We start from the raw sequence: 27,267 nt of genomic DNA on the forward strand, positions 1-27,267 counted from the left end.
AAACCATGATCAAATGTTAAATTCATGTGCCATTTCAACCAAAGGAGAGATCTTTCTTATTCTAAATTGTCCTCCAATCTCCTCTAGAAGTTACCAAGGGAATGTTGTGATACGAGGGTGATATACCCTTTGCAATCAATGTCGAGTTGCAACTTGCATAATTTTGAATCTACTTATTTGTATCCTCCTCTCCAATCTAGTGGTGTATCTAAAATAGGAAACATCCCTAGGTATCTTTGCAAATGGATCTATCTATATCCACTTCACAAAGTCCCACTATAGCCTCTAAAGATGTCTCCTCTTGTATATATAATGCCTCCAAATATCCATGATGCATGTCTCACAATCTAGGTCTACATATCAAGTCATATGACAAACAATGATCCATAATGCTAGTCCTCTAACAAGAGCATCCAATGAACTCCAATCGATCCAAATCCTCCCTCCTAAGTCTACCATCTTCTTATACTAAGAAAGTGCACACACTTTCATTACTGGTGGCTACCAATGCAAAAAGGATATCACCTCTAGTGAAGGGCCCAATCCATGTAAGAGCTATTATTGTTAGTCCACTCAAGGGGTATAGCTTTTCTGATGCCTCCATCATATCTCTAGCCCATTTGATGTTGCAAAGGCTTTATGTTTCTGCATGAGTTAAGATCTCCAAGAAGGCAATCCATTGTCCCACTATAGAAGCTATTTGTGAAGAGAACCTACCCCTCAGTAAGCTCATCCTCTCTCCAATGGCGTGGCCACTCTCTATCCTAAGTAATTGATTCTGGAGAAGTGGCTCTCTGTATCCTAAGTATTTGATTGAGGAGAAGTGGCATGGGGGGTCCTTTGCCACCAAGTGATGGGGGATCCTTCGAAAAAGTTCACAAAAGTGTCACCACCAAGCAAAGGGGGGCCCTCTGCTGCAGTGAGAGACTTGCCTCACTTGGTGGTGACCCAGACGATGATTGGTGCATGTGAGGGTCACCACCAACAAGCAATGTGGGGGGCCTCCATCCTAGTGAGGAGCCCCCCTCGCTTGGTGGTGACCCCCAGGGCGTTTGATGTACATGGGGATTACCACCAAGTGATGTGAGTGTCCTTCGCCACAATATTTGATATTCAAAAATATCAAAAAGTATTGAGAAGTCCACATGAATGTCACCACCAAGCGATGGGATCCTCCCCTAGGTGATAGGGGATCCTCTTCAACTTCTATTCAATAGTGGTTGGGTGAATCTAGTGGAGTCTTATAGATAGTGATACCCAAGGCACTATAATAGATGCAACAAATCTAACCTTAAAATCCTTTCCCTTGTAGTGTGGATGTGTTGAAAAATCCAATGGATGTTGAGCTACCAAAGTCCTCTATAAACAAATGGCCTATTATCTCCATAGTAGTGAATTCTTCCATAGCTCCACGCCCAAAACAAGGCCCCTCACATAAGCTTCATTGTCAATAATCTACTATGGTTGTCTAGGCTAATGATTCCTAAACTAGAATCAATTTGGGATAAATAATGACATCCCAAGATACCTTATATCTTGAACAACTAGCATCTCCACTTTACCAAATCAAGTTCTTCACGGGACACTTCATCTTACTAATACATGAGTTAGAGATGGCCTAGCAAGAGGTAATATACCGCATGGTAGCAAGTAGAACCTAGTTAGCCACTATCACCCTCCATGCTAATGATAATGTTGTTATGCTCTAGTTCAATTGCTTCTATCTTATGCTTAAGAGAAGGGTGCCAACTAGTGCTATGATATCAATACCCACAAAAAAGCTAAGGTACCTCACTAGAGTGCCACGAGGAATGCGAGTAAAATGCTTATTTGTGTGGCAAAACCAACATCCATAGGATTTATGCTAGTTAATAAGAGCCCCTAAGGCTCTACATAGATACAAAAGCTCTAAAGTTCTTGTCTCCATCAAAATAAACCTCTCTGTCATGTGTAACTCTACATCCAAAAACTCCTCAAACTCTTGGATGGGTGATTTATCGCAATAGATCCTAACAACCTTATCCTTAGAAAAGAAACTCATGGCCTCTCCTACAAATGAAAAGAGAAGACAAGTGATCATTGAAGATATATGATTGGAATTTTGTGAATGCTGTAAAAACTTGCAAAACAAGATTAAATTTTCTCAATTTTGGGATATGTTTTGGAGACTATCCATCTCTCTTTCGTTATTGCAAAGTTTTCCAATTGTGTCAAAAGATGGAGATGTATGGTTTGATCCCATGTTGAGAAATGGTAGGGTTTGTGGAGAGAAATACGGTGTATAAAAACATCGAGACAATGAAACTCAAAAACATTAAAGAAAAAAATGAATGAAGAATGATAAACATAAAATCATGTTGATACAAAGAAGCAGAGCGCACATATCAGTGTGTTGTCTTGTACAATAGTACTTGGAAGGGATCTATGGTATGAAAGGAGTGAAATGTCGTCCTTTGAGCAAAGGTGTTGATGACAAGGAAAGGAGCTGCTCTATGGAGGAAGAAAAATGCAATCCTTCGAGCAATGGAATATCATAGTAGACATTGGAAGATGGACAGTAGTAGAGGGAGCAAAACATGGTCCTCAAGAGCCGTCAAAGATGAATGATATGTTGAAATCTCTCATGGATGATGGTTAGTGCAAAGGCAATTGTTGGTTAGCCCTTCACGAGTGAAGAACACACGAAAAAGTAGGAGTTTGATATAGGGTTGATAAAGAGTGTACATGTTGTAGATGGCCTAAATCCATTGCAAACATGCCTCCATAAAGTGGCTAATGGCTAGAAACTAACCTTGGGTGCTAGAGTGGCAATAGGAGCTGGAAACTTACAATAATGACAATGATGATTTGTTGTGTAGCTCCTCGGATTGTGTAGTAGATTCGGCAATAACCTAATGAATCAAGGTGGTAGCAGATTAGCTCCAAAGGGTAGCATATGAGTCACTCCCATCAGAAGCATCCAAGCTTTGGAGAGGTGAAGGTGAAGAATGAGAATGAACTGTAAAGTGATGAATGTCAATGCCTTGTTTGCCACACGAGTCATTGAATTATCTAGGGGAGTGCCTCGACTCTCTCGAGTGGTACCCAAACATTTCAAATAAAGCCTTTTTAGGGCTATAAATGGAAATCAAATCAAGAATTAAAAATGTCTGCTAGGAGTGAAAGAGACATTCTCCGCCTTGTAATCCAAGTATTATACTTAGGACACCTGTAAGGAAGAATAATGGACTGTGCGTTGATGGTACCTCAAACTCGACCTTGAGAAAGAAGCCACTAGCTCTATGTCTCCACTAGTAAGAATGTAAAGATACAAGTGTCAAGTCATAACTCAAACATGCAAGACCTCCACCTAGGTAAAACTTGTAGATCTTGGGTATCAATATGTGAGATGGCAACTTGATATTGACCACGCCATCCAAGGGGAGCTAAACAATGCACAGGCTTTTCACCGAAGTGAACGAATGTCCACAAGAGGAGTAATAACTCCCTTTAAAACTCAAGAAAGCATATCCTCCTTTGAAGATAGAAGATAAAACTGCCTCTAAATGCCCCTTTATCAAATATAGGGAATATGAAAACTCATGGATCGTGACCTGTAGGACATCACATCATGGTGGTCTCCAAGAGGCCTTATAACATTGTGAGATCTTAGAGCCTCCTTTTGCTCACAAGGGCTTAGTGTGCATTGTATGTACCTTATTGCCTTGAGCATAAATATTTGATAGCCAATACAAAACAAAATATTGAGAGGTAGATGCATATACTCTAATGAGGTAGGGAGTAAAGGTCAATGACCACAATTTGTAGTGGTATAACTTTGCCATAGCACTAGTGTGTCAAACCTATGGAGGGAGGATGGGAGAGAGAAGATAATGGTATCTCCCGATGATGTAACAAAAATAGATAATTTGAAATCTAAGACTTTTGTTGATTCCAAAACCTTTCTTTACCTCAATGGTAGAGTATACTCTGATATATAGTGATATCATGTTAAGAAACAACAAGCTTTATGAGGAGAAATACAATGTATATGACAAAATTGAGACAGAGAAACTCAAAAGCACCAAAGAAGAAAAAGAATGATGAATGATAAACATTGACTCATTCCAACAGAGTAGAGGTTGAAGAAAACTACACTATCTTGGTTAATCAAGTGGTAGCACATGGAAGGGACATGCATTGTGAAGGGAGCAAAATGTAATCCTTTGAATAGAGGTGTCGATGATGAGAAAACAAGTTTTTATGGAGAGCACAAAATGAAGTCCTTTGAATAATGGAATATAAAAGTAAACACAGAAAGATAAAGAATCTTAGTAGAGGGAGTAAAATCCAATCCTCAAGATTTGTCAAAGATGAAGAATATGCTAAAATCTCTCCACAATGGTGGCTACTATTAAGACATCGGGCAGCCCTTTAGAAATAAAGAAAACACAAAAACAAAGGTATCTAACATAAGGCTAATAAAGAGGGTGTAACCTTCTATAAATGGCTTGAATTTATTCCAAATGTAGCCTCCATAAAGGGGTTGGGTTGGTAATATAGGCTAGAAATACATAATAACAATGAAGATGAAGATGTTTTGTTGTATCAATCAAGGAATGGGTGATATCAACAAATGCAACTAGAAATGATGAATAGGTCATCAAGCTGAAAACACAAGTTGAGGAACTCAAATAAGACAATAAGCTGAACAACTCCTCTAACAAGGCAATAAGCTGTACAATTGCCAACCGAATCAAGGTGCAGTAGCAAATCAACTTTAAAGGGCAACACACGAGTCACTTCCACGAGAAGCATCCACTAGGCATTGGTGAGGTGAAGGTGATCAACAATTGGGAAAGAGGGAGATTGACTCAAGAATGAGAGTGAAGCGTAAGTGATGAATGACCATGCCCTATTTATAAGCACATGAGTCACTAAACTCTCTAGGATGGCACACTGACTCTCAACTGGCACTAATCAATCATATAAATGCAGCTTTTTACGAGCCGTAAATGGAAGCCAAGTTAAAAATTAATGAAATACAATGAACCTAATGACTTAAGTATCTCAACAACCCACTACAACAATGTTTTCTTTCCAAAGAAAAGAAAGATCCATTTACAAAACCTTAGAGAATCCCCTTGAGGTGAAATACAAGGAACTTTGAAAATAGTGGAACTGATTAGATAGGCTATAATACAGAACTATCTGAGGAGTTCTATAGAAAAAAGCACTAGAGTCCTAGGTCCACAAGAAGACATGTCTACTCATCATCTCAAAGGCTTTCTCCATCCTCTCCCATCTCTCGCAAAAAGTGTGGATTATCTCTATATAAATCCTCAAAACAATGTAATTGTGTGGACACAACTTGAAGGTCAATAACATGGCTATACCTTGCAATCCAAATGTACCATGCTATGATACTAGCAATCAACTCCCATCTATGACTGTCCATGGGTCCACAATGGTTGTGAAAAACTTAAAAGTGGGAGCCCTACTCAGCATCTTTGCCCAATAATTAGGAAATACAAGCTACCCTACATAGCTTCATATCCATATATTAAGCCTCTATATGTGACCCAAGCTATACGTCTTTGATGTGCCATGAAATGTTGTCCTAAGCGCTCTCCTCCACACATCCTAAGCTCTTGGACAATCCCATAGGCAATATTTCTATCTCCTCTCACTCATCACATCTGACGCATGCCACTAGTTCTCTATTGCATCAAAGCCAAGTGTCCGCTACTAAGCTCCTATGAGAAAATAGCCATAAAAAAAAAGGGATATCTTCCTAGGCCTAAAGCTCATCTAGCCTCTAAAAGTTTGATAAGTTAAAACAATAGGAGATAGCTGTCAGCCGTGCTCTGATCCTATTCATCTATAACCTGCTCCTCAGCGTAGTAGTGTGGCCAAAGATGGCCATGTCACATAGCCTATCAAGAAACAAATCCCTCCATACCCAATATCTTGGATCCCATTATAATCTCTGTAGAAGCCTCCTCTAATAAGCTCAATATCTCCATCCATCTACAATGCAGCTGGCTAGGTCTTAGTCAATATTCCACTTCCTCTCAAAAGTGTGCCACTACTCTGATTCTCTCTCTAGAGCATCATGTGAACTCTGAGGTCCAAGCCATCTCAGTGGAGGTGTCCATTCCCCTCTACCAAAAAAGCAAATGCCCCATCTCTGCTAGTCAAAGGGACCACTAGAAGGATGTCCCTATGGCATCCACCACTTAGGAAGTACTCCCTCCGTCACAACCTCAAAAATAGCCCAAGCTCCCCTGAGACCCTGTAGTCTCTGTCCCTTGCTGCAGCAATCTCTGTTCAATAGCTGTCAACTTGGTAATACAGATGCTTCTCTTTTTTATGTGTTTTACTACTTTTGAACTTTTTGTAGAGCTCATTATGGAGCATTCTCTCTTTGTATATTTATGATATACTGAGCAGTTGCTTACAAAAAAAAAAACATGAGACGAATTGGAACCCGACAATCACATCCACCACGTTGTTTTAGTTATCTAATTACCTACCACATTATGTTTGACACATAAAAGCAACTTCCTTAATTAACCCGTTAATCACATGTTCCTTTATGTAATTTAGGGCATAGATACAAAGACAAGATAAAACAAGATCAAACAGTTCCTTAACTTATCTTCAGATTAATATTTGTATCCCGCCCATACAAGAGAATTAAGTGTCCCTTTCTGCCTCCATAGAAAAATCCATCCGTATCCCGAAAATAAAAACCTGAAGGTTTGTCCTACCAAGATTCTGCCTTGTAACTAGTATCAAGGCCTCAAGATCCCATCTCGAGTCACGTAGAAATAACTTCTATGATGCTTTTATCCCCTCTGAAAATTACAACTCTATTTTCCATCCTTTTTGAAAGATACAAAGTGACCACAAAGTCCAAGTTGCATGATATAAGATGGGTAGTGTAGCTGGTGCTGCTTTGTAACTTGGTCCCTATATATCCAAGATCATTGGTTAACACGCTTTCAAATGTATGACAATACCGATATCTTGATTCAACTATGGTTAGATAATACTCAGTGACCAACTATGGCAGCAGGACCAAACCTTGGTTGCTTCAACTTTTGAGACATTAATACAATATTACTACAGTGTCCACAGGATGTCACTCATAAGCAATCTGATAGAGCTGTTGAATACCTGAACCGAGAAAATTCCACCCATAATGGCAGATAACAGCCTGGCTTTGAGGACTTTAGCCACATGTATATGGAACATTTCTACCACAAATGCTAGTAATTTGTCCTTCAAGCCCTCTCCACAACGTGCCCTTCCAGGGCAATGAAAATATGCCCTTCCAAATCTTGGGATGTGAAAATCAAGAGGAAACACAAGGATTTTACCTGCTCCTACAGCCTTTGGGAAAAAATAGGAGGATCATTCTGTCAATTTTCTTAATCAATATAAAGGCTGCTTGAAAACTCTCTGCTGTTTTTCTGGAAATTAGTAAATTTCTTAAATGCTATCTAAGAAAATACAAATTTTGAAATGAGACTTCACAATTATAAGTGTATGAATGTTTTGAGCATTTACATAACACTGAGCGGATTTCCCCTCCCCCAGAAAATAAACTCCACTCTCTCCCTGACTCGGCATTCTATTTGTTTCAAGTTGGCTTTTTGGGGCTGGGTAGGGGGAACAGGGGGTGCACTCCAAGCAATAAGAAGAAAGTGAGGATCACAGGGAAGAGACACAGACATTTCTGTGCTTTGTCAGTTTCAATTCACATGGCATTTTGTCCTCGTAAAAGGGCCATAGTTGATCCCAGTCCTCCAGTTCGTCTAACCCACGATTTTCGAGAATCATTTTTCTTCCTAGAACCTTTCTCTGCACCTGAGTCACCATTTCCTTGCTTTGTTTCCACAAAATTTGCATTGCCACTGCACCCTTCAGTAGAGGTCAAGTGTCCACATTTAGAGAGTTCTTCTTTCTTTTTGTCAAGCACTTCTGCAATCTCTTGCCAGGTCGTTGTTAAATCTCCTGGTTAAAAGTGCAGAACTGTCATCTTTGTAGTAGTAACACAATTCATAAATACATACAGATAAGCACAGAACAGATGCTATGCAATGGAATGCATCATCAAATGCACATATTATATGCAAATATAGGTTGCATTTGATTTCATAGATGCCAATAACTATCAATTCATGGATCTTCATGTTTAACAAAATTACCTGAACCATTCACTTTGTTCTGATCCTTTGTTTCTGTGGAAGGTCTGGATGGTTGGCTATTAGCAGTGATGCCTTTGTGTGAAGTGCACAGACCACCACCATCCATTACACTTTTAGAGACATCAGGCAAACATTCTGCAGAAGAGCTTACACGGTTGTGTTCCCTAACTGCTATATCAGATGCTTGGCATCCTGAACCATCCTTCTTGATGTCCTTTGAAACACTTTCCACTAACCGTACATCAAGTAGGGATGTCCATTCGATCTAGCACACATAGAGGACATTGTTAGTAATTTAAAAGAGAACCGCCTCACACAGAAAACAAACAGCAGCATGGATGACTGCATTGAACAGACAAAAGTCAAAGGGCTAGGCTCTTAAAGATTCAGTCTAGTCATACTAAAACACTAGCCATTGGCTGTAATTAGTTCTTTCATGATGTCATACCGATCCATGCAACCCAACAACCTTGTTTAAGCATTACAGTACAGGAAAATAGGAAGAGCAAGGGGACAAAAGGGGTAAACACCCATGAGGAAGCACAAAGCCTGGGAGTACAAACACTTTCTACTTAGAGGCAACACCCATGCACACACGTGTGCTTTGCATGCACTGGTATACACTCCCTAGGAGCAAAGCAGGGTGGCAAAATAGTCAAAGAAGATGTGGCGCTCAATCAGTAACCAACAAGTCACTGCACTATACCATCATTGTTTGTTATCCACCAACATGTGGCTTCTAAACTCCCTGAATATCTGCAAGTTTTAGAGAGTTAGCACAAAAAACATAATCAACAAGCTCCTCCCCCCCCCCCCCCCCAAAACAACCACCCCAGGGCCGCTGCCACCACCAAACATGTGGTTTCTAAACTCCCTCAATATCTGCAAGTTTTGGAGATTAGCAGCAAAAACATAATCATGATTGGAAGCTTGAATAATAACAATTTAAACCCACCCAACCCCCCAAACAACTCCAAAAAACAAAACACTCCCTAGGAGCAAAGCAGGGTAGGAAAGTAGTGAAAGAAGATGTGGTGCTCAGTCAATAACCAGCAAGTGACTGCACTATACCAGCTAACTAGGTTTTAATTCCTAGACAAACTGCCTGCTAACTCGGTTTAATTCCTAAAACAAACTAACCAACTCCCATGCTCTAGAAGATCCAAACAAGTACACAGTTCCAACTTTAGACTGAAGCTGTTGTTATACTGCAAAGTATGACATAGATTTCAAATTTGTCAGCTTACCTCAAGTGAACCATCTTCATTGTATGGACAAGATAATGTTGCGTCCATGATTCTTTCAGTTTCATCCTCCCAGCATTTTTTTAGAGGGTACTCCGGTACTTCCACAAGTTTCAATATCCCAGACTGACTCTCTGCATTAGCAACTTTTCCTACCTGCAAAACATCACAAGTCACTCAGTCCCTCTTTCTCTATCTCCCTCCCTCTTAACAGGCCACAACCAAACAAAACAAAACTAAATCATGACTAATCCTGCAGTTCTTTTCCAGGTTAGATGATAGAAGTCCTGTTACAACTTGCTGGTCTCATCTGGACAGAGAGCAACATGTGAAGAAAATGTGAGAACTGAGTTGTATTATTAATCTAATAACCACGCATGCCGATCACATAATCACCTAAGACCTTTTGTGTCTTTGCCCCATGTTCAAACACATTAACTTGCCTTAGCCTATTAATTAAATGGGCTTTATCCCACGTTAACAAGTACCTCTCCGGTATGTATGGTCATGCCCCCTCAACCCCATATGTGTATATTCTATAATACATAGACAGTCACAGCTCCTAATATTATTTCCCTCTAATTGTTACATTAGTCAACATGACACCTTCCACTTAAGATATATTTTCTCCTTGAAGGTGATTATCAATATATTTTCTCCTTGAAGGTGTCATAAACCAATCAAACTTTGTTAGCATTTTCAGTAATCCATCTTCTATCCTCCACCCTTTTTTGGTAAATTTGATTAGCTGATTGCTTCAAAAAATCACTTCAGAAAATCTCTCTCACAACCACCCTAAGCAATCAGCGGTGCCGCAACCTAGATTAGTTTTGGGAAATGTGTGTGACACAAGTGATCCCTCCACTTAGCCACACTGTTTTAAACCAATCAAACTTTGATAGCATTTTCAATAATCCATCTCCAATCCTCCACCTCTTTTTGGTAAATTTGATTTTCTGATCGCTTCAGAAAATCTCTCTCACAACCACCCTAAGCCAATCAGCAGTGCCGCAACCTAGATTAGTTTTGGGAAAAATGTGTGTGAGTCGTGAGCCTACAGCACTGCACACACACACACACACACAGAGGATGCAGTGTTGAGCTAAAACATGCTTTTCAGCTGATTGATGAAAAACGCAAAACACTAAAACATGCTTTTTGTTAAACAGCCCCAAGACAGCTGATTGATGAAAAACGCTAAAACATGCTTTTCGTTAAACAGCCCCAAAACACGCTTAATTGATGAAAAACGCAAAACCGGTGCATAGTTTAAGAGAGTTTCAGTGGTCCCCCAAAATCCTACTTTTTTGGGGCACCCTTCAACATCTATAAATAGAAAGGCTGCCCACCATTCAGCCTCATTCTTCATCAAACTTCACCCACGTGGCGGTCTACCCTTTGCAACTGCTGCCACACCTTCCACAACTCCTCCGGTGCCTGGCCTCTTCATCCATTGTTGCCGCCCACTATTTGGTGCCCCACACTTGGCTGTGTTCAGCATCCCCATCATTGCCAACCCCTCCTCTTGCTTGCATTTGGATTCTACAATCCTAGGTGTTAAGTGGCAACTCTTCACTCTTCCAGGCGACCTTGTTGAGCATGCGCTTGGCGCACCCCTTTGCAGGGAACAACTAGTTGTGGTCTTCCTCCTCTAGGCAGCAGCTCTATTGTTGTGTTTACAACTTTCTGGTGTCACCACTCTCCTTGGGCATCATCCTTTACAATTGCCTCAGTTCCCTCAAACTCCGGTGATCAATGTTTGGTGTTTCCCTTACTCTGCACTCTGACTGGTGGTCAAAGCACTTGGGATCCATCTTCAATGGATGTCACTCTCCAACACTCCATTGCTCTAGCCTTGGGCATTCTATAAACTCTTACATTCATTTATATCACTCATTCACTTCAGAGTTTCTTCTCTCTGTGTTTCTCTCTGTAATCGAGTTTTTGAGTTTTGTGTTTTACGCTTAGGATTTGAGTTTTGCTCATCACTGTTTGAGTCTGTGTTTCATTCTTGATCGTATATGCTTTGTTTTCTAAGCACAAACCCTAGCATATCTTCACATGGTATCAGAGCCAATGCTCTTTTAAAGAGTATCCTATGATGATTGTGGAGGCTAGTCTTTGTGCAAGAGACACACGCGACTTGATTTTGACTCGTAATGTCTCGAACACTTTCTTTGATGGATCCTATGATGCCCTATCAAGGTTCTCCATCATTGGAGACTCTAGGAAGGCATTATGGTCTTGAGGAGGAGATAGACACACCTTCACCTTTACCATCTTCTTCTTCATGTTTTGGTCATCTTACAAATGAGGAGTTTGAGGAGTACTTGCGCATCGCGTATAGTCAAGTTTACATCCCTCCAACAACTCATACTACCTCGTCAAGATTGATTGGTGAGATTGTCCATCTCTCTGATTTTGGAGGGACCACGACATTCAGTGAGTCTAGCGATCCATCTCCTTCATCTCAACCACGCCATATGTTAGGTAACCTCGGATTACACTCCACTTTTGCTCCAAGTACACTAGGGGTTGGATCTTCCATCTCTGCTCCTAGCACTTTCTCATTCCCCATTCCACCATCTATCTACCCTCCATTCACTCAACCTCTTCGTGTCTTTTTAGGGGGAATGCCACCATTGTACCTTCCACATACCCCCACCTTTTCACAACCTTACACTTTGGGAAGGTTGTGATGGGCATCCCCCTCACTAGCCTTGGACACTCACGACCCCCTCCCCTACATGACGTTTCAAACGTAGGGATATCCATCTTTTGCTTATGGATTGTCGTCACATCTCCTGGAAGGATTTCCATTCTCTGCTCCACTTGTCCCTATCCCTCCACCCTAGGCTCCTCATGCAATTACCATGCCCATAACCAATACACCCATGCTCACATTTAAAACCACTCCGCACACTTCTTGTCTACACATTGGGCACTTTGAGATTACTTCCTAAGTGTACTCTACTCCCCCACCTTACCTCCCCTATCCACCCTACCCCTTACACACCTCTGTCTCCTAACACTACCACTCTTGTTGCAACTGCCAAGAATGCCTTCACGGATAAGACTTATTTTAATCGGTCGAATTTCATCACTTGGTCGAACTTCATGCAACAAGTACTTGAATCTCAAGGACTTGGAAACCTCGTCGTTGGTACCAAGCATGAACTCTCCATTAGACCGCCCTAATCATATTTGTCAATGGAGAGCTTACAATGCCACAACCAATGTTGAGTTAATGCAGGTTTGCTTCCTAAATCCCACTCACAATTACAACATTTTCCCCTCGCATTTGAGCATTGGAGTCATCTCATTGACCGTTATGCGGCACAAGATTGCACTTAACGTATTAACCTTGATTTCAAGCTTAAAGAGTTCTTCATTAAGAAAAGGGATGATTTGAAAGTCAAGTTGGTTGAATATCGGTGGTTACTTGCGGAGTTTGCTACTACTAGCTCCCCAAAAGTCAGATGATGATCAAATCACATTCTTCTTGAACAAGTTGCCCAACAAATACTTCCATTTTATCAATCCTTCTCTCTTGGAGTGTCAGGTCTTGCTCTACGCAAGGCTACACAATCAAGTCCACAAGAAATCCTCCACACATATCCATTCATAGAAGCAAAGGTTGACTACCTCTTCTTTGGGACTCTTCTTTGGGAGAGAAAACCAAAAGTGGCGAGCCTTCGCATATTGCGAAGGCAAGCCAAACCAAGGGTGACACCCCTTTCTCCAACAGAACCAAAGAAATGTGATCCCTTTGGCAGCAAATTCCTAAGAAAAATAGGTTTTGCATATACTACCAGAGATCAGACCATGTGGACAAGGAGTGTCGTACCAAGGCCCAAGGTCTTCCATCTTGGAAACTACAATAGACTATTGCGACTACCTCTGCTCCGGCTAGCCAGTCAAATGGGGCTATGCCTCCCGTTCGTGCATGATATGCTCCATTTTCCCTAGTGGCTATTGGATATGTACAGGGTTGTTACGTACAAAAGGTACGATATGGTATGGTACGATAAAATATGGTATTAATTGGTACCTTATGATTTTATGAGGTACAATACGATATTAATTTTTTTTAAAAACAAAAATAAAAACTTGAATCATATATAATAGAGCACATGTTTAGAGCTAAAATAGCAATGTCACTTGAGTTAATAGGATGAATATATGAGGGTAACAAGGTAAAACCTCATGCACAACATGCACAATGCACTACTAGAAGTTAGAGGAGAGTGTATATATAATACATCATACAACAAAGCAAAGTGTAGGATGGATAGACAAAGAGGCTCTTCATTCATTTGTGTGTGTGTGTGTGTGTGTGAGAGAGAGAGAGAGAGAGAGGGGGGGGGGGGAAGGGTGGAGGGGGGATGCTCTTGAAATTGCATACTCATCTTGCAAGTTGAGAGAGAGAGAGAGAGAGAGAGAGAGAGAGAGAGACTTAAAATTACATTTTACAAAAAAGAGAGAGACTTAAAAGTATGATAATAAACACAAAACTTAGGAGTTCAAAGATATTGTGTGGTCTAGTCTTCATAGAGCAAAAATAGCCTGTTTTTTTGTACGAATTAGTATGGATATGTACCGTACAGTACAATATGAACCATACGAAACGAACTAGTCCGTACATAGTACGAATGCAACTATGAACATGTGGTGTGCAAAAAATCTCTACAGCCTATATCCTTCACTACTCCTGAAGGCTGAGCTGATTGGTCTACTAGTGGCTCACCTACTACACTTTATGCATCAATTCCTAGGGCATTCACTGCACCTTCTAGGGCCACTTCACTACCTCATCAAAAATTGGTAGAGCCTTGCTAGTGGGCGTACGTGATGGTAACTGCACACTTAGCCACTCCTTTTTTAGACTTCTCTTGCATACTTATCTACTCATTGCATTGCACTTAGCTTTGTTTTCCTTTATTTTCAGTTTTGTTTTTGGAAGTATCTCACTGCTTAGCTCTTTGCTTGCAAATTTCGATCTCTTTAAAGGATTGTTGCCAAGGGCTCCAAAAGTGATATTTTGTATCCTTTGCATGTATCTAGCATGTGTGACCATGTAGTTGCCATAACCAAGCAACTAAGTGTTTCTTTGTAGCATAGCTGATTGGGATACATGAGTCAAAGTGAAATGAAAGTGCTTTCTCGTTTGGGTTATTTGCCGTCTTTGAGGTATGCTGATTTTGAACAACGTGATCATTGTATTTATTGTAAGCATGCTCAAACGTCACATAAAAAACCTCTTTCTCTAAAGTCTTCACCCTTAGACTTAGTACATTCAAATGTATGTCATATGCTAGGGTTATCCCTAGGGGAAAATAAGTATTTCATTACTTTTATTGATGATGCCACATGCAAAGTATAGGTTTATCCAATCCATCGTAAAGATGACACCTTGGAAAAATCTAAAAACTTTTCTAGTACTTCCTGGAAAATCAAACCGACAAGACATTAAAGTATCTTTCCTTTGACAAAGGTGGGGAATATATATCTAAAGCTTTTCAAGACTTTGTGACAACAAAAGGATTAAAAGGGAGCTCACTGCCTCTCACAATCCACTCCGAAATGGTATTGCGCAATTCTTCACCGTTTTGAAGATAGGAGCCTTCGAAAATGGAGAAAAAAAAATGTAGCATGCTATTAGTGCTTTCTTTCATATGAACAGGACTATTCAAGACAAGGTCCGATCACCAAATAGGTCTTTTAAAAGGGGGGGAGTCCCTCAAGAAGTGTGGTCAGGCAAGCCGCCTTCGTATGCTCACTTGAGAGTGTTTGCTTGTGAGGCATTTGTGCATATTCACAAGGAAGAATGCAGCAAACTTGATCCAAAGTCCTGTAAATGTATTTCCTAGGATATGGTGATGAGGATTAAATGGGATATAGGTTATGGGATCTTGAAAAAAGGAAAATTATACGTAGCAATGATGTTATTTTACGGAAAAATCCCATATACAAACAACTTAAAGATTGAGGAAGTTAGAAGGGTTGCAGTATGGGAAGATATACCGATACGACAACAAAGGATGTTTGCTAAACAGTAGCAAATACCTACCGTAAATGGCCTTGAAAATGTAGGGAATGATACCACAATTTCAGTAAAAACAGCTGCCTTTTAAACAACTAGAACCAGCTGTACATCATGCTGAATTTGTAGAGTAGCAATTGTTAATGCAGATTTCTTGGTACAACATCCCAAGTGCTACCATGCAAATGGGTTTACAAAATGCTGTACCAATTTCAGTAAGATCATTGGGTCCATAGGCCAACCAGAATGCAAAGACAACCAGATAGGTTTGTTCTTGGTGTCAATTATGTGGGTAATTATGTCATGTTGACAGATTGTGGTGAGCCTCATGCTTCAAGGAAGCAATGGATAGAAAAGATAGCAAGAAATGGCATAAGGCTTTGTTGTCTGAAATGGAATCTCCAATGAAAAATGGCACTTGGGATTTGGTACATTTGCCTAAAGGACAACAAGTGCTACCATGCAAATGGGTTTACAAAATGAAAGCCACTTCTAGTTCTTTGCCAAGGTACAAGGCATGACTGGTTGCTTAAGGGTACAAGCAAGAACATGGAATTGATTTTGATGAAATTTTATCTCCCGTAGTCAAAATGACTACTTTGTGAACCATTTTGGGCTTGGTTGCATCTGAAGATATGGGACTCATACAGATGGATGTATCAACAGCTTTCTTACATGGTGATCTGCATGAGATCTATATGCAGCAACCTGAGGGTTTTGTTGTAAAGGGAAAAGAGCACATGGTATGTAAACTAAACAAGAGTTTGTATGGGTTGAAATAGACACCACGAGAATGGTATCATAAATTTGATACATTTATGCAATCTCAGGTTCCATAGATTTCAAGTTGATCATTGCTTATACACTAAGAAGGCAGCAGATGGCAATCTTATTCTCTTAGTTTTGTACATGGATGACATGCTCATTGCAAGCAAGGATATTCATGCTGACTCCTTCAACAAAGTCTACACAATAGCTTTGATATGAAGGATCTTGGTAAGACCAATCATATTCTTGGCATGCACATACTTAGGGACAGGTCGCAGGGTCTTCTCTATCTGTCACAGCAGGAGTATGTTACTAAGGTTTTGCAACGCTTCAATATGGAGGGAGGGAAAGCCATTGGTATACCATTGCCTCCATATGTGAAACTTAGTGCAGATGACAGTCCTACATCTGATGATGGAAACGTTGAGATGGCTAAGATTCCGTCAGCTATTGGTAGCTTGATATATACTATGGTTGCTACACATCTTGACGTTGCATTTGTGGTGGAAGTGGTTAGCAGGTACATGACACATCTTGGCAAAAAGCATTGGGAAGCAGCGAAGGGTATCATGAGATACCTCAAGGGCACAAAGGACTTGTGTATGTGCTTTGGGGAGTGGAAGTCATTTGTTGTCAACTTTACAGATGCAGACTATGTTGGTCATCCTAACTGCAGGAATGTAGAAAGTCTACTTCAGGATTTGTATTCACATTCACAGGGGAGTAGTCTCTTGGATATCTGACTGCCATGGAGGCATATAAGGAGGCTTTATGTCTTTCACGTCTGGTGAGAGAGCTTGGCATTACAAAGGTGCTTATCCTCCACTACGATAGTCAGAGTGCTATTATGCTAGCGCGGAATTTGTCTTTCATGCAAAGATAAAGCACATACAAGTGAAGTATCATTTTATCAGGGATATACTTGAGAGCAAGATTATTGAGCTTGTCAAGGTGCATACAGATGATAACCTTGCAGACCTTCTCACAAAGGGCCTTCCAACAGAGCGGTTTGCTCATTGCTGCTAGATGATGGGGGTTGGATAGTATATGTGTATTTCAGCTTTGTACATACATAGACTTGGCTGATTCTTTCCTCTATCTTCAAGCACGTTGCCCTTACGTGGGAGGTTGTTGGGAATAAAGGCTCACTGTGTTGCTCACTCTCACTCTCTACTCTGCACTCACTCTCTCCCTTACTGCGTATATCTCAACCTTGAGCACTCTATCTCGATCCTCATGCCCTCACGGCTGAAATCTACTCAAAGAGAATGAGGTTGAATGGGCCTGTCTCAACAACTTGTAGATGCAAAGAACTGAAGAAAATCAATCATTTACTGCTGCTACCCTATTTGAACAGCTTGTAGATGATGTCACTTGCTGTTGATTGGTCTTTTCCTGCTCCTAGCTGCCTCAGAAGGTTCTCCAATGGCTGCAAATCAGACCAACAACATCTCCTCTCTCTCTCTCTCTCTCTTGCAAGTTGAATACGCTAAAATGCCTCTCTCCAACCTCTAAAGACGTTTTTCAGTCTTGCATGGGTATTTTTGGTAAGTGTCAACCTTTCCAAATGGTTGTTCTAGAATTATCAATAATTAAATTTTAAATTTCAGTCTTTAAATACTGAACATTCTAATAATTATTTCAATGTCTTGAAAAATAATGACTAGCTAATAACTAAATTGGTTAGGCAACTTTCATTCCCGAGTGTCTCTGCCTCATCTTTGACCATCATATTGGCATTAAGTACCATTAAATGCCACTTCTCTAGTGTCATCAACTGACACTTATGGCCAAATGAATGACCTAGACCAACAACTAATACCAGATACCACCAAGTGCCTATGCGGCATAACTTATAGCAACTTTTACCTTTGACATCCCGTGATTTCCTGGAGTCCTAGGCTATTGCCACCGTCAACCACCTCAAATGGAGCTTTGCCTGTAAAACTATGCACTATATTGTTGCAAGCAAACTCAACCAAGGGCAAATACTGGTCCCACAATGTCTTGTAGTCTAAAACATAGCACCTTAAAAGATCTAACACTGTGGGATTTGCTTCCTCAGACTGACCATCTGTCTGTGGATGGAAAGATGATGAGAAATTCAGCGTGGTACCCATATTCTCAAACTCCTCCTTTCAAAATAAACTGGTCATTCGCGGGTCTCAATCACTAATGATTGACTCTGGCATACCATGATATTTAAAGATGTGCTGCAAAAATAACCGTGCCATATGATCAGCCTTTATTTTCTTCCTCATCGGAATGAAATGGGCTTGTTTGCTAAACCTACAAATGATAGTCCATATCCCATCATTCCTTGTAGGTGTCTTAGGAAGCTCAAAAAATAAATTCCATTGCAATGCTTTGCCAAGCCCTATCTAGAAAAGGGCTGTAACAAACCTGACAACTTTTGCCTATCATGCTTTACCTTCCGAGATATGATGCATGTCTTAACAAACTGTTGTACATCATCCCTCCAAGCTGGCCAATAAAAGAAATGCTGCACTGCCTTGACCGTAACATCACTACCTCTGTGTGCTACATATAGAGGAGCAAGACTTTTAGTGATAACTCTAGGCCTTAACTGCTTTGTGAAAAGTCGTCCATGCATCATTAGAAATCCATCTCTTACCACAAAGTGTTCATGCCTTTGGCCATTGCAAAGCTGATCATAAAGATTAGCAAAGTCCAAATCAACAACATATTGCTCTTTCATGGCATCTAACTAATTCTAAGTTGTCATGATATCCACCTCAAAGGTACTTGTCAACCAATTCGATGCAAACATTTGCTTGAATTCACGTTGACAATGCTCTACCTTGTATCAAAAGAGTGGACCACCACTATAATGTATTCTCTTTCAAGAAAGTAGCTGCCTTTTGAATCTTCAAGGACTCTATGAAGTTTTCCCTTGAATAGGCTGCATCAAATTGTTGAATGAAAGTAAAAGCTTTCATCCTATCTTGTACACCATTGAAGGACTTAAACTTGTTGCCCCTTTGGGTGTCAAGTCATCATATAATGGCTATTGCAAAAAGGGTGTATTTCTGAATTTTCATCAAAACCAACACCAAACGGAGCATTTGCATAACCAAAATTCATTCCTTGAGCCCCATAAGCATTCGGGGGTGCAGATGCAGTACCAAACATGCTACTTTGTGCCCTAGGCATCAAGTCAATGCTGCCATACATAGGGTTTTGCATATTTGTAGCCATACCTGAATACATTGGGCCTTGCACACCATGCATTGGTTGCTACATACCATAGGGATTTGTGCCATACATTCCCATATGTGGTCCTTGTCCAACCACAGCATGAAAAATCGTGCTTCCACCAAAATATCATGGCTGCCCCATCATAGTATGCATGCTGGACTGTCCAAAATCCATTGGATTGGCACTTCAGTGATGGCCTTGCATTTGCATTCCTTGCCCCATAGATACCAATTGTTTTATTTCATTAGCATCTTTGGGAGCTTCAAATGAAGGGTATTGAGGATCCTTTGCCAATTCAACAAAGAGATTTGCTGTTGTCCTCATCCGATTCTTAAACTGGTCATCAAATTCCTCTTCACTTTGTTGGTCATCAGCCTCTTTATGCCTTGAAGGCTGTGCATCTTGCCCAACAACAACATTTTCAGCTTATTGTCCATGGTCTAAGCCTTGTCCAAGGTCACCTTTCCCATGTGAATGTGCATACTGAGAGCCATCATCACTACTTGAGTCCATCTCACTGTATAAAGACATTGCTTTGATTTCTCAGTTGAGAGTAAAAATCAGCACTAGCACAAAGCTTTGGCTTGCAATCAGGTGCCTCGCGCCCCTCAAATCAAGGGATTGAGTGGTATCCTGACAATGGAACCATGAAATCAGCCTTTCTTCTCAGATAGGGTGATAAATAACCTGATTAAGTACTATTTACAGCAATTAACAAATTCACAAAACTACCACTTTGTATGATCACTGCCCAGTTGTCCTCACTCTCGATGCTCCCGCTTCAATCCATGGCACGCGATCCTGTTGGATCCCAGACTCGATCTACAGGAGGGAGGAGGTGAGGAGGTAGATTGAGTGGCTCTAGACTAGGGAGCGGGCTAGGGGGGACTAGATTACACTAAAGTGTACCACTTTAGGTTTTTTTTAATAATATATATAAAGTACGTGTGTAAGGGTGCGCACCCGAACACTGTAAAAGGTATGGTGAGCCTTTATTCCCAACACAAACTTCACCCATGTAGTGATCTACCCTTCGCAATTGCTGCCACACCTTTCACAACTCCTCCAATGTCTAGCATCTTCATCCATTGCTGCTGCCCACTATCTACTGTCCCACACTTGGTTGTGTTTGACATCCATGTCATTGTCAAACCCTCCTGCTGCTTGCATTTGGATTCTATAGTCCCACGCATCAAGTGGCAACCCTCCACTCGTCCAACCAACCTTCTGTTGAGAAACCCTTCACCCTTCATCCACAGTTTGCGTTTTTTCCTTTTTGCGTTTTGCATTTAGGGTTTGCGTTTAGGGTTAGCAGCCCCAAAAAGGGGCGCCATCCTAGACTGACTATGCCTATTTATAGGCCACTCTCTCATTCATTCCTCACAGCTGATTCATTCAGTCCGTTACCTCTTCTCTTCAATCTCTCCACTACCCTCATACCCCTTCAGGAGGACATGCGGTTTGTGGTTCATGGTTGTCTTCATCATCTTCCTTGTGCTACGGCACCCTTGTTCCCTTGTATCACATTCACTCCATGATTCATAACTTCATCCTTCCATTCTTCAGAGTTTCTTCTCTCTTCTCTTCTCTTCTCCATGTTTGCTAAGTTCACTCCGTGTTCCTTTCCGCAAACCCTTCTGTCTCGCTAGTACGTCATCTTTTGACATGGTATCAGAGCTGGATCTACTCAAACAACAGCAAAGATCCTCCACTCCGGTGAAGGCAAAGACCGGTGGCGAGTTTGCCATCCACTTCTCTTCTTCTTCCATTGCATCAAAATCTCGTTTTTGCAGGTTTCAGGTGTTTTCAGCTTGTTGCCCACACCCCTTTCGCGGAGGACATTGCAGTCTTAGCTATCCCTTGCTGTCATCTACAATCTGGCGCATGTTTTCAACCTTCCACCCGTAGTTTGCAGCTTTTTACAGCAGAACGACTGTTGCTGATTACTCTCCATTTAGAAAACAATCTCGTTTTTGCAGATTTCAATCTCTTACTGCTGGTCACATCCTCCTCCCATTGGCAGCTCACTTCCATCCCTTCCACTACCCTCCCATCCCTTGAGGTGGACATTGCGGTTCGTGCTTCACACTGCCCTCACACCCCCTTGAGGGGGACATTGTGGTTCGTGGTTCATGGTGGTTGACCTCTTCCTTCTTCAACAAGGCACACTGTTATTCATGGCCTTTTTACCAACAGATGACCAGACTAAAGGGTGCTCCTACTGTGGCATCACCGAGCACACCACCGATGCTTGCCGACTTCGACCTTTGCTCCTCACGTCTCCGGAGTACATGCGCCTTCCACCAGGCATTCCTTGTGTCGCCTCTCCTTTCTGGGCCACAAAGATCATTTTGCATTGGCTATCAAAGTACTATGCTCAAGGCAATAAGACGCTCCGATGCGCACTAAGTCCTTTCAAGCACATGGAGGATCGATTGGTGTTGTGACTTCCTGGAGATCGTCGCAATGCCAGTGGCAATCTTCTCCCACTTATTTTCAGGTAAAATGGCTTCCACGACCTACGGCTTTACAGTCCGCTCCACCGAGAGACAGTGATTGTTTGATACTATCTCCTCGTCAGTCTGCTCCTTCAAGAGACAGTGGCTGCTCGACTCCTTCCTCTTCTTCGGCTACCCAGTCCACTCCACTGAGAGACAACGATTGTTGCTCACCTCTTGCTCATTCTGAGCCCCACTCTTCCCCACCCTTAGCTTATCCTGAGCCTCTTTCCTCCCCACCCTCTTCCACTCAAGTTCGAGAGGCCACTTCTGGGTGCTTTCTGGCTTCCTCTTCAACACCCCAGATACCTTCTTCGACACAACTGGCGGTACTTCCTTCGTCATCGAACATTTCAGAGTTCGTGATCCATGAGTTTTTGAATTTCCTATCTACTTCAAAGGGGGATTCAAAGGAGAATGCTCTTTCTTTGCCCTTAGAGGGGGCATCTACTTTTTCTTCGACTTCAGCGGGGCCCATCCACTTCCCACCTCAAAGGGAAAACCTACTCCACATGAAGCTCTTTGCCCATCCTCTACTTTCTTGGGGTGGCTGTCTTCGACTAGTCATCTCTTCTACTGATACCCAAGATCTTTCGATACCACCTAGATTGGGACCTTGGAGGTTTAGCCGTGACTTGGTAACAAGGCCTTCGTATTCCGTCCAGCATGGATGCACAGAGCTAGTGGCTTCTCTCCCAAGGTTGAGTTTCAGGTTCTCCAGTTCACTTTGTCTACTAGTCTTTACTGCAGGTTCCCTTTTAGGTGAAACTCTTGGATCTGAGGAATCCTCTACATCTTCTTCCTTCTCTTCTCTTCTTGCCTTGGTCACTTGGTGAGCATGGAGCCCCCTCTCGAGATTGAGTACGGGCATATCCTTATGGTTCTCGGCACCACACAAAGTCCAACATTCCTCCTATGCATTGCATGTTTTCATCATCTTTGTACTAGGGCACTTGGGCAAGTGAACAATTTCCCCACGAGGGACACTGTCCTAGTGGCACCTACTGCATGAGCATTCTTCAGCATGTATCATTGCATCTCCACCTAACTCTTCTCTTGTTTCCCTTTTTGGGCGTAAGAGGGGATGTTGAGAAACCCTTCACCTGCAGTTCGCGTTTTTGTGTTTCTGCATTTTGTGTTTAGGGTATGCGTTTAGGGTTTGCAGCCCCAAAAAGGGACGCCATCCTAGACTGACTCTGCCTATTTATAGGCCACTCTCTCATTCATTCCACATAGCTGATTCATTCAGTCCGTCACCTCTTCTCTCCAGCCTCTCCACTACCCTCACACCCCTTTAGGAGGACATTGCAATTCGTGGTTCGTAGTTGTCTTCATCTTCCTTGTGCTACGGCACCCTTGTTCCCTTGTATCACATTCACTCCATGATTCAGAACTTCATCCTTCCATTCATCAGAGTTTCTTCTCTCTTCTCTTCTCTTCTCCATGTTTGCCGAGTTCACTCTGTGTTCCTCTTTGTAAACCCTACTGTCCCGTTGGTACGTCATCTTTTGACACCTTCTAGAGCATCTTTTGGATTCTCCGGAATTGAATTGGGAGCATCTTTTGGACTTTGCAAATACACTGCTTGGGGAGTTTTGCAAGACTGTGTTGAGGATATCTTTGTAGCTCAAATCCTCTCATCACAAGGATATACTTTTGGGCAAGTTGCCACTGTTTTATGATCACACGTTGGTGCATGTTGTTCCATGAAAGCCAATGACCGAATGCACAAAACTGCTCAAGCAAGTTTGGGTGGAGGTTGAGAGGTGTCTGGGTTTCTTTTAATTGATGCCATGGTTGAGATTGACAAAGTGTTGGTTCCTCCCAATACATGTGCTGTCAATAGAAATAGAATGTGCATACTTATGCATATCGCCAGGATAAGTTTTCTCCTTAGGTTACTAGTATGTAGGAGGGCAATCAAGTATGATCCATCTAAACATCTAGTTTGCGGATTTAGAGCGGTACCCAACGTACGCAAAAAAATGTCAAATAAAATATAGTGTTTTATATGGTCATTAAAAAATATGTAAGAAATTAGCAATTAATCTAGTAAATATTACTTGCTTCAATATGAGAGTTATGACCCAAGAATGGGAGTGTCATGAGGCATTATCTATTGAGTACTTTGACAAGATCGGTCATCAACTCTAGTGTACATGGTGATGGGAAGAATGCCTTTGTTGTTGTGGTTGACTTTTTGGATGAGGAAGTTCTTGCTATCCTAGCAAATAAGGCCAAAGGGAGGCGATTTCAATGTCAAACTTGATTTGCTTATCATTCTTTACGAAGTTCGCTACATGGAATATTCATTGTATTTGCTATAGTGGCAAACAACATGCTAGGGTTTCCCAATCCAATAGAGGAGTCAACCCATCAAATCCGTCCAATCCAATACGATCTGTTTGATCCCATCTAGAGGCATCCAGTTAAAGTGCCATTTGGCAACTGTTTTCTGCACTTTTTCCTCCCATTTTTTCCAACTACTCTCTCTTCTCTACCACCTTGTCTCCTCCAACAGCTCTCTTATTGCATCATCCACATGCATACATCCAAATTTGAAATCTCTCTCTCTCTCTCAACCAACTGTAAATCCTAAAACACCCCCTCTTTATAAAAATATGTCCCTCTCCCCACATTTCATTCATCCTTTCTAGTATCTACTCGCTTGACTCTTGAGCTTCCCACACTCTCTACTCCCTCAAGCACTCTTGCCATCTCAAGCTCTCTACACCCTCTAGCTATCTCTACTTTCTTACTCCCTCAAGCTATCTCAACCTCTCTATCCCTCGAGCAATCTCTACTCCCTCAACCTCTCTACCCTTTGTACTTCCTCAATCACTGCACCCTCCACATTCTTGAGTCTCTACATCCACTCTGTCTGGTCTCTACCCTCTACTCTCAAGGTCTTCCTTGCTCCCTCCCTCTCTCTTTCTCCATATACCCAATCATCAATGGCACACCCTCTTAATGAGGCCTTTCACTTGAATTCTACCTACTTCGAGCGAGTGAAGGAGAAATCCACCAACACTTGCAAGGAGAAATCAAACCTCATCTACCACTCGCCGCCTCATCAACATATGTAAATTGGGAGAGGGGGTCACACCATACCCTGGCATTCCATGGCCTCTCACCATCGAGAATGTTTAAGATCCTCCTGCCAACTATCTGTCTCAGAATGTGCTATATAATTAGTTGTAAACAAGGGTGCAAATGAAGCTTCAGGTGCAAGTCGGGTAGAAATTCTAGGACCCTCCAAAGTGGTATCCAGTGAAGAAATCCTCCAATCCCACATGGTCTGCTCGTACCAACGAGGTAACGCATCTCATGGAGGAGGCTTGGGGGGTGAAGAATCTACGGATGGGTTAGGAACGGATAGTAGACTCGGCTTAGAAGGCACTATCTTGGTAGAAACAATGGAAAGGGCACAAAATCTAGTATAGAAGTTTGCACAATGTCCCTCTCATCAAACACTACATCTCTCCTAATGATCACGTTGTTTGTCCGAGGATTGAACAGACAAAAGGCATACTACAAAACTCAAAAGATCAGCTTGGGGAGTAAGCTTCCCTATTTTGTCATCACGGGTGTGCGTGTAAGCACGACTCCCAAAGACTCTAAAGTGTGAAGCTACAAGCCGAGAGCCCAAGAATGCCTTATATGGAGTCCATTGAGAAACAAGCAAAGTTGGGCACCTATTGAGGATGTACACTTAACTGTTAAGAGCTTCAATCCAAAGGCACTCAAGGAGCTCTGCTGCAAATAGCATAACGTGTGCCATGTTCATGATGGTTCGGTTGCTAGGCTCTACAACTCCATTCTGTAAGGGGGAGTTAATAGAGGTGAGTTGGTGTAAAATACAATGCTCCTATAGAAACTTGGAAAACTCGTGGAAGATCAACTCATCCCCATTGTCACTCCTCATGCATCCTACACGATGATCAGTCTAGTTATACACTAGCAGAAAAATATATGAAGGCATTGGACTTATGCTTAAGAAAGTGCAACCACATGTAACGAGAATGATCGTCCACAATAAAAAAGAAGTACAGTGGGCCGTTTAAGGCGGCGGTGGATGTCGGCCCATAAATATCAACATGAATCAATCTAAGAGGTGCCTCAGCTCTATATGTAGACTGCTGAGGAAATGGGGTACGATGTTTCCCGAGTTAACAAGCTTTCCAGACATCCCATGAAAGCTTCAAGTAGAGAAGGCCATTAATTGTTTTTCGACACAACAACTTGTAAAGAGAATCGCATTTAAGATCCCCCAAGCAAAAATGCCAAAGATGCTTAGTGCTTGTAGACTCTCATGTAGCAGCTAAATCCTCCAAGCGATGGAACTCAGAGCCGTCGGTTGTCGATCTAGAAAGAAATTGTGTCACGTGGTTTAGGCCACTAGGCTATGCCTCACTACAAGCAATCACTAAACTAGTCTAAGAGTCGAGGACCTCAAGTGTGATCACTGTGAAGAAGATTGCTCAACCCAACTAGCAAAGTTGCTGAACAAAAACAAGTTTACTCCTAGTTGGGAGACATAGCATACATCATCAAGCATAGCGCGATCCAGGCCATAGTCAATGGGAAAACTAACACGACTGTGAGCCTGAAACGTGACTAAGGTATTGTTTACAACTTCCATGTGCCCAACTACACGGGCTTGGAAAAGGAAAATGTTCGCAATGGATATCATATGATGAGTAGCTCCGTTGTCCACAATCCAAGGAGAAGCTAAAGTACTCAGCTGTGAGTCACCTCATTAGGAGGCAACTCGCAAATATAGACGAGACTCACATCCTCAAATGTCTCTATGGAGACAATGTGGGCCTCTACAAACCATTCCAACAAGCCCTTTGGCGTTGAAAATATTTTCAATTGAGATGGTTAATCGATGGTAGTATGGGCCTCACCTCGCCACTCCCCTTGCTGAGGGTTGCCACCACCCAGCCTCCCTGTTGATGGGGGTTATCCCGACTGAGGAATCGGGGTCTAAGTCTTAGCTTTTGGTACTACGTCTCTAGCCTTTGATCGATACTCGTCGTCAAAATGACCAACCTTTTGAAAATGTTGACAATACCAAATTTTCTTCCCAATTTTTCTTCGGTACATTCTGCCACTCGAATTTTAGAGATGATTGGAGTTTCCTTGGGTCTCACTAGTTTGGCTTTGATTTTGATTTTGAGTTTGTTTTTTATTTTTGTTAAAAGTTTAACTTTACTTATCCTTCCCTTTTGCCCTTTCTAAGAAGAAGCAACAAGAACCCTCTCTATAGAGGTCAGACTATGAAACTAATCAAACAA

At 41.7% G+C, this 27,267-nt stretch overlaps 1 protein-coding gene across 4 annotated transcripts in view; it reads right to left on the bottom strand.

Annotated features, from left to right (window-relative positions):
* Positions 1 to 7,025: 7,025 nt before the first annotated feature.
* The window catches only part of LOC148035670 (sphere organelles protein-like protein), a 157,127-nt gene continuing 136,885 nt past the window's right edge, over positions 7,026 to 27,267 (bottom strand). For 2 of the 4 annotated variants that reach the window (XM_087677675.1, XM_087677679.1), the window contains 3 exons: positions 9,443 to 9,595; positions 8,196 to 8,460; positions 7,030 to 8,001 (listed from right to left, as the gene is read on the bottom strand). In XM_087677675.1, coding sequence (XP_087533801.1) covers positions 7,745 to 8,001; positions 8,196 to 8,460; positions 9,443 to 9,595 — 675 coding nt within the window. In that variant the 3' untranslated portion in view covers positions 7,030 to 7,744. Of the gene's footprint in view, positions 8,002 to 8,195; positions 8,461 to 9,442; positions 9,596 to 27,267 lie in introns of all 4 variants that reach the window. The other 2 variants (XM_087677676.1, XM_087677678.1) reach the window with 2 other exon arrangements.

Source organism: Lygodium microphyllum, chromosome 5, assembly GCF_053477565.2.
Source record: "Lygodium microphyllum isolate KBCC chromosome 5, Lygodium_microphyllum_v1.1.10, whole genome shotgun sequence".
In the NCBI taxonomy this organism is placed as follows: domain Eukaryota; kingdom Viridiplantae; phylum Streptophyta; class Polypodiopsida; order Schizaeales; family Lygodiaceae; genus Lygodium; species Lygodium microphyllum.